General features: G+C 44.8%; 1 protein-coding gene across 1 annotated transcript in view; it reads left to right on the top strand.

Annotated features, from left to right (window-relative positions):
• Positions 1–218: 218 nt before the first annotated feature.
• Positions 219–10,989, top strand: part of itgb8 (integrin, beta 8) — a 14,108-nt gene continuing 3,337 nt past the window's right edge. The window contains exons 1-12 of the mRNA XM_019866021.1: positions 219–749; positions 1,933–2,018; positions 3,180–3,354; positions 3,472–3,578; positions 4,002–4,141; positions 5,187–5,352; positions 7,186–7,344; positions 7,452–7,547; positions 8,135–8,227; positions 8,774–8,914; positions 10,393–10,801; positions 10,919–10,984. Of these exons, the coding sequence (XP_019721580.1) occupies positions 665–749; positions 1,933–2,018; positions 3,180–3,354; positions 3,472–3,578; positions 4,002–4,141; positions 5,187–5,352; positions 7,186–7,344; positions 7,452–7,547; positions 8,135–8,227; positions 8,774–8,914; positions 10,393–10,801; positions 10,919–10,984 (1,723 nt within the window). The 5' untranslated portion in view covers positions 219–664. The remainder of the gene's footprint in view (positions 750–1,932; positions 2,019–3,179; positions 3,355–3,471; positions 3,579–4,001; positions 4,142–5,186; positions 5,353–7,185; positions 7,345–7,451; positions 7,548–8,134; positions 8,228–8,773; positions 8,915–10,392; positions 10,802–10,918; positions 10,985–10,989) is intronic.

The raw sequence follows: 10,989 nt of genomic DNA, 5'->3' as shown, positions 1-10,989 counted from the left end.
ATTTGATTTTCCAGCATATCTTTTTTTTTGGGGGGGGGGTTCCCTTCCAAGCAATTTGAATCATGTAATATCTTATTTTCAACTGGCATATCACACATTCCAATTACAAGTGGTGCATTCGAAGTTACGAAGTAGGTGTGACGTCATGGTGCCGATTTGGAAATGCTCTCTCTCTCTCTCTCTCTCTCTCTCTCGTTCCCTCGCTCTCTCTGGTTGCCATGGCACCGCCTACCTGAGTCAGTTCAGCTGCTATAACGCGCTCACTGTGCGGCATGTTCACTCGGCATGCTGGTGCACGTTGGCGGCCACTTATTTTGGGTCAGCGACTGGATCGCGGCCACGGCTCGATCGTGACGGAGCGCGTGGATGGAGAAGGGGTGTGCGCGGGGGGTCAGCGTCGCCGCACAAAAGCCGTTTCTTTACCTGCCCTCCCGGCCGCGGTGCACGGGGGAGCGCGCCTCTAAGCTGATTGGAACCGGAGGATGTGAATACCTCCCCGGGATTAGAGGGTTATTGGCGGAGGAACAATGCGCCGGGACTCCGCGCGCCATTCCCGGCTTTTGTTGGCGAGGCGGCGGACGCACGGTCCCGGGTCTCCAGACTCCCACGAGTGAGTCCACGCAGCCTCCCCGCTCGGTCTGGTCAACCACCCGGCGTGGATAATATGACTTCCTGGCCATTAACATATGGCAGCGTCCCTCTGTGTCTCCTGCTCATAGTTGCTCTCTGCGCTGGAACCTCCCCCCCGGGTGAGTGGAAGCCTCATTAGAGTCCAATTACAATCGTATCTTTGCAATTAACCGACATTCTGTCTCACGGTTCCCCTGTGCAGCATCACTCGGAACCCACAGCCACACACGTACTTTCTTTAAATTGGACGTCTCAACAAGCAATGTTTCTTTTATCATAGCATAGTGAGTATGACTTGAATAGTATTTTCACGTGGATTTAAAAAAAAAATTACATATATAGTAAAATGGATTACATTTTGGCAATAAATGTATGATATTCTAACAAAATTTTAAATGATGTTATATGTTACGTTTTTAGATCGGAAAATGTAATTGGATGATACATTTTAGTGAATATATGTGCTCACTTTTGTCACGACATCCATAGTGGCTGTTTTTTGAGGGAACAGACAACTTACGGTAAACTGTCCACCCTATCTACCCATCCATCCATCCATCCATCCATCCACCATGTAGATGTCTATTTCTTAAAAAAACAAATGCCCCTTAAAGAATCTCATCATATTGTGATTATTGCGGCCACATTATTTACGATATTTAGGAACGATAATGAATTGAAGATGTGATCTCGAATACATAACCAATTGCACAGATCAAAGGAAAATTCCAAAAGGGGGTTAGTTTTTACAAAAAATAAATAAATTCAAACTTCATATTTTTCCGTAAAGCTGGTTTAAAAAAAAAAAATATTTACGGCTGCCAGTTAAATATTGAGCTCATTGGAACATAATGCCAATGTTCAAAACAACCTGCAGCTATTCTCTGGCCTACATTCCCTTCTGTGAGCTCAGAGGCGCTTGGAAAAAAAAATGTGATCTCAGCAGATAGATCATCTCAATGAATCATTAATGCCACCTTTAGTCACCCGAGATATATTACGACTGCAGAAATCGTGCTTTCTAGATTCAGCAGTCATAGTATTGGCTCTTCAAACAAAACGTGAGCTTATTGAGTCATGTAACGTTTTAACGCGTCCTATTGGACAAGCACCTGTTCCCACACTTAACTGCTTTTCCACAGCCTGACGCATACTGACATGAGATGACACAAGTCTAAGTGATGCTTCCATCACCAAAACGATTATCCAGCCAAGCTCCACCGCGAGGCATTTGCACAGGCTAAAATCTCCACAGCAAATTCACTTTTCTTCTGTTTTTGTCACAATACCTTTCCCCTGTAGGCGACAACTTGTGCTCGTCTGCTCTGATTACGTCTTGCAAAGAGTGTCTCCGACGTGGGCCGCAGTGTTCTTGGTGCTTCAAGGAGGTATGGAACGTGTCAAAAAGTGCGCCTCTGGCATTCCTCAGATGATGCACTTGTTTTGCTTTTATACCATCCGCAGATGTGAGCACGATGTTTAAAGCTGCCCTCGTGCGGGACATGCGAATGTTTCCACTCCATTTCTATTCTCTCTCACATAGCAGCGGCAGCAGAGGCAAAGCCACATTTGACCCATATGTTTAGTCTAGTCATCGCTGTAATCGTGTGCGTCTGCCTGGGAGTTCTGTCTCATAAAGCATCCACCCAGGATCGCTCTCCAGCCTTGAGGAAGTGAAATAAAAAAAAATAAAGGCCCAAACACTGTTTGGGGAACTAACACATCAACCAACACATACACATGGCTGGCTAGACGACACAGACCACAGGAGTGTGTTGACAAGCTTCAGGTGCTTTCCCCGCCATGTGGCCCTTGACCTTTTTCCAGCATCACTGGGTCGTGCTCAACGGTGTGTGAAAGTATTCAAACACTTTTTTTTTTTTCACCAGCGGTGGGGAAGTAACAAAGTAACGTTGGTTCTATGCACTCTGTAAAAGAAATCATTTTTACTTTTGGGCTAATGTACATTTTCAAGTCAATCCATTTTTAACCCTTAAGTGCAAGAGGTGAATATGTTTATGCTTTTACAGAAGTATCTTTACATTTCCATACGTGCGGAGCATGCGCTTGTTTGACATAAATCAGGGTCCACGATGTCAGCTTGACATTTAGCAGAGTGATTAATATTCATGAATGAAAAGTCCTGCTAGCCAGTGAATTTACAATCAGCAAGTGCGTTCATTAAAATCCGCAACCAAGTTAGCTATGGTCACTCGTGTTCAGAAATCTTGCCCAGTCAAATTTTCCTGTTCAAGCTTTTGCAGCGCGGGACTCAACTTTTTCCATTCGTATTTTCATTAAGGGGCGGCGCGGCGGTCGACTGGTTAGCATGCCGGCCTCACGTCGCAGAGTTCGATTGCATGTTCGCCCCCTCGTGTCTGTGTGGGTTTTCTCCGGGTACTCCGGTTTCCTCCCACATTGCAAAACCATGAGTGGCAGGTTCATGGAAAACTCTAAATTGTCCCAAAGTGCGATTGTGAGCGCGAATGGCTGTTTTCCTTTTTTTCTTATTCTGGATATTGGATTTCCCTGTTCCTGTTTTATTGCAGGATTTTCTGGAGGAGGCGGGTGCTGGCCATCGCTGTGACCTACAGGTGAACCTGCTCAGAAGAGGCTGTGGACCGGAGTTCACAGAGAACTCAGACGTCAAAGTGGACGTCAACGCCACCGTCGTCGACAGCACACAAGTGTCCCCGCGTGACATCGCTGTCACGCTCACCCCGGGTAGGCTCCGGCGAGCGTTAGCATATTGACGCCTCCCCCGTTAGCTGTTGCTACAATTAAACAGCAAATGGCCTCATGTTAAACTGAACCGTTGTAATTCAGTCTTGTGTGCGCCAGGTTCCGAGGCGAGCTTCGTCGTTGCCGTGAAGCAGCTGCCACGGTATCCAGTGGATCTTTACTACCTGGTGGATGTGTCGGCATCCATGCAGGAAAATCTCGATCATGTAAGTGTTTCCACCAACTGAGGCTTCATGAACATGAAACGCATGAGAAAGACCTTCAGGCGGGATTGAGGAATGACTGCGGATTTTAATTTTTGCCTCCACCTAACAGCTCTAAATGGCCTTCTATTCCCCCCCTCAAAGATGTGTAACCACCACGGGTTGCTCATCGTTCCAGACAGGATATGAATCTTCCCGGTCTATTCAATTAATTAACTTTTTCATTCATTTTGAACTGTTGACTGAAATGGGCCTTAAAGGGAAAGAGAGAATTGACTCAAAAGAATCTTTAACCAGCCAAAAGAAGCAGAGTATGAAGGCTGGTGCATGTAAAAAGTATACAAGCAAGTTTTAACGATGTAAATAAACGCTCTCGTCACCACGTATGCATTTCTTCCCTCACATTTTCCTCTGCCCGCTTCCCAGCTCAAGACAGTGGGCGTAGCTCTGTCCCTGCGTATGACGGAATACTCCTCAGACCTTTGGCTAGGTTTCGGCTCCTTTGTGGACAAGCCGGTGTCGCCTTACATTAACGTGCATCCCACCAAGATCAACAACCCCTGCAGGTTCGAAGAATTATTTGCTGATTGTCGTAGAAATATTCCAATCATATTCCAATAGGTGTCCTGGAGCTGTATGTGTCGGATTTCATGTGCCGGTCTGTGCAAAGTGTGCTAAATGTTGTTTTCAGAGCAGTAATTCACGAACAAGAGAAGAAAAAAAAAGTGAAAAAAGGTTTGCCTTTGTACTGTGCTGAATTGTACATAAATGGAAGAGTACTCGAAACAGAGCCAAGACTTATCATGGGGTGATGGTGAGAAGGATATTCATGCAACATGGGAAAATTCCTCCAGCAGTTAAGGTCTATGGCAGGGCAGCATAACTAAAAGATGATTCAGGTCACAAGCCCGAGCCAGCCCCCTTTAATCACAAAAGAAAGTTCGACATCTGCTCTGAGGTATAAATAGATAGAAATACATACCGTATATCTGGAAGATGAGAAGAGCCCGAAAGTTGAAGTCTCTGCCTTTCAGTGTGCTTTTGAAGATTCTGGAAAAGCACAAGTAGATTTGAGAACAGAAGGTTCAAGTGGCGCGATAAGACACGAAGAATAATTTGAGATAAGATTCTGAGGAAAGGTGAGGGGATGTCTGAGGATTGTGCATTTCGTTTTTTTTTGTTCCATCCAGCCAGCCAATCATAGAGAACATAAAAACAAAGAACCATTCAAACTCACAACTTTGGAGAGCGGCGAGACGTCGATGGTATAAGACATGTTTTTTTTGTTTGGTTTTGTTTTGTTTTTTGAAGGCAGGAGCCAAGATTTGAACCCCAACCTCAGGAGCGTTAGTTTAGACGCGCTAGCCTCCAATTGTCATCCCCTAATTTAATTGCAAATATATTTTTAGAAGGGACATCTCACAATCTCAAGTCTGAGAATTCGCCATATGACTCAGCGTGACTTTGCATTTTGTTTATGGATGCGCCGTTGTTCCAAAACACTGAACCGCTCTGAGTGGGAGACTGAAACAAGAGGCTTTTGAATGTGAACGCGACAATCAATAACTGTTTCCATGACGGGCTTTTTTTTTTCTTTTTTCCCCCCACCAGTGACTACGAGATCCGCTGCCGACCCGCCCACGGCTTCCACCACGTCTTAAGCATGACTGGAAATATGAGCGAGTTCACACGCGTGATCAAACGCCAACGCATCTCGGGTAACATGGACACACCTGAGGGAGGCCTGGACGCCATGTTGCAGGCGACTGTGTGCCAGGTAAGTGAGTTCGCATCTTTGTATTATCGGGTATTTTTATATGTCAACCTGATTTATACGAACAGTAGACATAGCTAAATTTCCACAAATGATAACATGAACCCTTTCGTGCACCCTGGAACCTAATAACTCGATAAACTGTCCACTGTAGTAACCGCTGTCCCTGAAAGGGTTAAAGAAAAATAACTGCATCTTTGTGATGCTCAATTGTCACTATTTAATGACCTATAGGGATGAGTTAAAGCTCTCAAGAAAGCCGACTTTGGGTAGAAGTAACCTAATCTGCTCAAAATCCGCAGCTACCCAGCGAGTGGGTTAGAAACACAACCCATCGGGTTTTTTTTGGGGGGGGCGGGGGGTATATAAAGTTAAAAGATCGTTATTGATTTTCCAGGTTCAAACCTTGCTGCGGGTCTCTCTGACTTCAGTTGTTTACCTTTTTCATTTTCACTTCGGCAATGTTGACCTTAATTAATCGTGTTGGCCCCCAGCCTGATTTTTAATAGTTCAAAAAAATAGAGGAGAGTGTTTAAAATTTACCAGTCGGTTGTAACGTTTCAAGGGAGGCCTTTATTGCGGCAAGAATGGCGGCATTCTGACTCAGCGTCGGAGAGCACCGCCGGAATCCCAAGAAATGACGCCCCGACTCGCCTATGACTGACACACGCTTGCCACACATGCACACGCATTCACACACAGTGGCAGTAGTTCATACGATGCCTGCAGGGGGGCTTTGAGTCATGCCATGCAGGGGGGCCTGAGTAACCAGACTGCAGGGAAACACCACGGAACTCACGGCTCCACAAATAGACTCTCCATTATGTCATGCCTATCTTATTAGCTAGCTGACTTTCCTTAAATATACACACAGACCCCCTTTTCTCCCACAGTCTATGACACAGACATAAACGAGGGGGGGGGTGACTAGTGGGAGCATTCCTTTTTTTTTTTCCCCCTTGAGAGCCAAAAGAGTGAGTCTGACGTTTGAAATTGGAGTATCTTACCGCATGTTATGTTATGTTATGTTATGTTATGTTATGTTATGTTATGTATGTGCTTACATTTTCCACACCACTCTTTTTATGCTGTGTTGCTGACACGTCAGCTCAAAGAGAAACTCATTGGCAAACACATCCCGCCTCGGAAATATACTGTGCATGTGCAAAACGTTTTGACTGCGTACAGTTGTAGCGATAGCTCCAGTGTGCTGCGAACGATTTTAATAGTCACCTTGCTGCATTTGCTGAGGAATATGGGCAACGTTATGCAATACAGTCAAACCTCGGTTTTCGAACGTCTCGGTTCTCGTACAATTCGGTTTTCGAACAAAAATTTCGATTTTTTTATGCCTCGGATGACGAACAAATTTCGGTTCTCGAACTAACTGAGCGCACTTGAATGCGTCACTTGACTCCTCTCGCCTTCCTTACACGAGGAAGTGACGCTTCCTCGTGTTGCTTTCCGTTGTGAGCAGACGTGTTCAATAAACATTTTTATTTTAAAAAGAGCGTGGTTTCGGTTTTCGAACAATTTCGGTTTTTTGAACAGCCTTCTGGAACGGATTACGGACGGAAACCGAGGTTTGACTGTATTAACAAATGTGTCTAAATAAATAAATACATACAAATCTTGAATCCTCTCACCTTCAGCTGACTCCACTTCAAATTCTTTGTTTTCCCGACAATGCCACGCAGTTATGCGGAAATGGCTCAAGCACTTCCAGTGCAATCCTGCAAACAAAGACAACCTAACAGTGATGAAAACGCAGCCGTTCTGCCCGGAGGGAAAGTATGCAGATGTTATTTCCAATAACTTAGGTTTGTTTCTTTTCAGAGAGCTGTGGGTTGGCGTCCAGAGGCCAAGCGTCTGTTGCTCCTGATGACCGACCAGCCCTCTCACCTCGCCCTGGACAGCCGACTGGCAGGAATTGTCATTCCGCACGATGGCCTGTGTCACCTGGAAAACAACGTCTATACTGGGAGCACCAGGATGGTGAGCGCGCGGGGAGAAGCCCACGGAGGTCGCCGCAGATTTTCTTGTGCGCATCCTTATCCACCCTGAAACAAAATGAATTTTTCTCTTTTGACGTTTGACCTCAGGACCATCCCAGTCTGGGCCAGTTGTCTGACAAGCTGCTTGAAAACCACATTCACTCCATCTTCGCGGTGGAGAAACAGCAGTACCAGTGGTACGAGGTAATATTCAGTCCATAAAAAGTTCATGGCGTTTCCTCAAAAATACAAACAGTTGCTTAAGTGGCACGTACTATATTGCCAAGCCATATAAGGTATATAGCTTATACGGTCACCTTCTCCATCATGAGTCACCGGGTGAGTGACTGGTGCTATGTAGTACAGTACCGCCATTAGGGTAACAGAAAAGACTATTCATGTGTCCCTTGCATCATAAAAACAACACACTTTTCAAGGTGCTACTAAAAACAAGTAATGGAAAAAGCAAGCAAAGTACAAATACTTTGATCCGGTCCCTTAACCCCCAACGTTTGAAAGCAGATGCGTAAGCTCTACTGCTCCGTTTGTCCAAAATGTTACCGTTTTCAACCCTTGTCAACATATCAAAAAAGAACATCCAAATAAGGTGTAGCCTACTTTTCAGTTGGTTAGCATTCATGTAGCATTCTTTGCTAGTCAGTTCACGTTGTTCCGATATATGGGTAGTCAGTTTCAATCGCGTAAAAGTTTAGCCCTTGCTAGTAGCTCTTAACACTCAAAACTAAAATGTTATCTTGGATATGACACGATGCAAATGTTTTTCCCTGTAGGAGTTAGTGCGCTTGCTCCCTGGCTCCTACCTGGGGAAGATCGGCTTCTTCCAGTCGCCAAACCTCATCGATCTAGTTGTGGACTCGTATAAGGTACGCACTCAACTTCCCACTCTTTTCTCTGTGTCCAAACCTGCAATGACAAAAAGAAAGACAGAGGTTGGAAAGGAGACTGCAGCAGTGTGAATATTTAAACATACTAGCGTGCGTGCATATGCGTTTGTGGGTATGTGACTGCTGGTTTGTTCATGTGGCTGCAGTCTGGCCTATAATCTCGCTTCCAGCACAGCGCTCTATTGTTTGTTTCAAGAATCGTCCGAATCCACAGATCTGGGTGCATGCACACGCACACGCACACGCACACGCACACGCACACACACACACACACACACACACACACACACAGGCAGCTGAATTTGAACAGAAGCTGCTATTGTAATAGCCATCGGACCCCTCCCCATTCCTTCCCACAAACTAGGTGTCGCGACCATGTACAAAAACAAAGATTTTATTTTCGCGCGCTGTTGTTTCTCCTCCCTCGCATCTGCATTCCTATGGCAGTATGGAAGGTTTTATCTTGGCAGAATTCAAGAGCATTGTCTAATTCTATTTTTTATTTATTTTTTTATTTTTTAATAGAGCTTGTTGACAGAAGTGACATTGTCAGTGTCATTGGATGACAAGGCACTCAACAGGTACTGGACGGCCGTGTCCCCCATCTGTCCTGAAGGAGCAACCGCTAAAGAGCTGGGCTGCTTAGGGGTGCAACCTAATCAGACGGTAAAGCCGCAAATGCCAACGCAGTCGTGTTTCTCTCGTCATTCGTATTTCTTATTTAGTTGTATTGGATTCCTTTCAGCACACAATATACACATCATGAAATATTGGGAAAATAATCCAAGTTGAGCGGATTAGGCTAAAAGAGGTATTAAATGCAACCAAGACAAAAAAAATGTCCATGTGATTCCGTGACTTGTTTGTTTGCAACATTTTGAAATAGTGCTCAGAAAATACTGCCAAATTGCAGAATTGTATGACATTTTTGCACAGCCCCATGGAAGAAAATCTAGTGGCGTTCAGTTAAGATAACCAAAGTCTTTGTTTTGTCCTTTTGCTTTCGATTCACTCCCTAATCTCCCCTTGAGTCTCCTTTCCTCCCACTGAATCATGCCTCAGTAGTTCAGCCCTTTAATCCACGGGTAGAGAAAATGAATTACGGAAAGTATTCAGTAGTTATCGGCGTAGCGCTAAAAATAAAATGAAATATGTGCATACTTTTCCATGCTAATTAATATCAACCGTGTACGCCTATTAAATTACTTTGATAAGCGAAGACAAAATGTCTGCTGCTTTTTTTTTGGGGGGATGGGGGGGTTAGAGTAGAACTTAATGTCCACTTTATCAAGATAAAAACCTTTTCAACGCACCCACATACAGTCTTAACAGAAGCTGGCATTTCAATAGCCTTTAGCTAGAAAATGTCCTTATCAAGTGGGGAACAAAGATGCTATTTTTGGCTCAACCTCCTTTTTTTTTTTTTCCTATAAGCCGCCGACATTTAAGGGAAAAAAAAGAGAGCACCCAACAATGAAGGAAATCTGGGAAGGGTACAGCTTTCACTAATCCCACTAGTCATACATTTGTCTCCCACGAGCTAGCAAGTAACGGACAGTTTAAAGTCACTGTCAAATGAAAATATGTCTTTAAACTCTGACAAACTACCGTTAAAAAATGTGAACTGAGAATATTTTTTAAAAATCGCCAATTGTACAAAATGAGACCGTCTCTCAAAAAATGTGAGCGTCTCCACTGAATGTGTCAAGAGCTAGCTTACAAGCTAACAACACCGAAGTGAAACCCAGGGAAGGGCGGCGGGCTCGTCCTTGCTTAGTTTTCATGTCGGTGTGTGGGTGCACATCGAGACACTTCAGGGAAAGTTCATCTTAGTTAAACATGGTGACATATGACATTTGAGCACATAAAGTGTATTAGCATCTGTCAGTTTGGCTGATCTAGTTGCTTTCCCAATGATACCATCAAGACAAGGATTTAGGGATTGCATCCCTAAAAAAAAAAAAAAAAAAAAAAAGCTGTTTTCCGGCGCTCGGAAACTATCAGGCGGCTGCCGAATCGACCGGTCCTGGCGTACCTATTGTTAAAAACAGAGTAACTTGCACCTATGCTGGATTTGAACCAATTATGAATTTACTTCATCCATGGCATCAAAACTCCATATTTTTTTTTTCTTCTCAACACAGGTCCACTTCAACATCACCATTGGCCTCCACACCTGTCCTGACCACGGTGCCGATGAGGACATTCAAGTGATGGTTCGCCCCGTGGGCTACAATGAATCCACCACTGTGAGGATCCACTCAAAATGTCAGTGCGGTTGTGGGTCAACAAGACGCTGCCACGAGAGCGGACGCTCGCCATGCGCGGGGACTATCGACGGCCCAGGTTGGGAGCAGAAGCCGCATCGGGGACTTGTTAACGAATCAAACTGGAATTGCCGAGCGGAAGGCGCTCAGGTGGACTGTAGCAGTCGTGGAGTGTGTGAATGTGGGAGGTGTACGTGCGAGCACAGCAGACTCGGCACGATCTATGGGAAGTACTGCGAGAGTGATGACTTCTCCTGTTCTTACAAAGACGGACTGCTATGTGCGGGTGAGTTTTTGACGGGTACTCTTTCATTCTCAACACAAAAGTGCACATTTAAAAGCAATGAGAATAATGCAAAGGATACAACAGTTATAAAAATGGTCTTGTGTCTGTTTCCGACAGGACGTGGTGCGTGTGTGTTGGGTGAATGTGTGTGCGAGGACAACTGGACAGGCGATAGCTGCGCTTGTGCC

The sequence above is a fragment of the Hippocampus comes genome, unplaced genomic scaffold, assembly GCF_001891065.2.
Source record: "Hippocampus comes isolate QL1 unplaced genomic scaffold, H_comes_QL1_v1.1 scaffold50, whole genome shotgun sequence".
In the NCBI taxonomy this organism is placed as follows: domain Eukaryota; kingdom Metazoa; phylum Chordata; class Actinopteri; order Syngnathiformes; family Syngnathidae; genus Hippocampus; species Hippocampus comes.
Note: the sequence above shows the minus strand (reverse complement) of the source record. Positions and strands in the feature narration are given on the sequence as shown.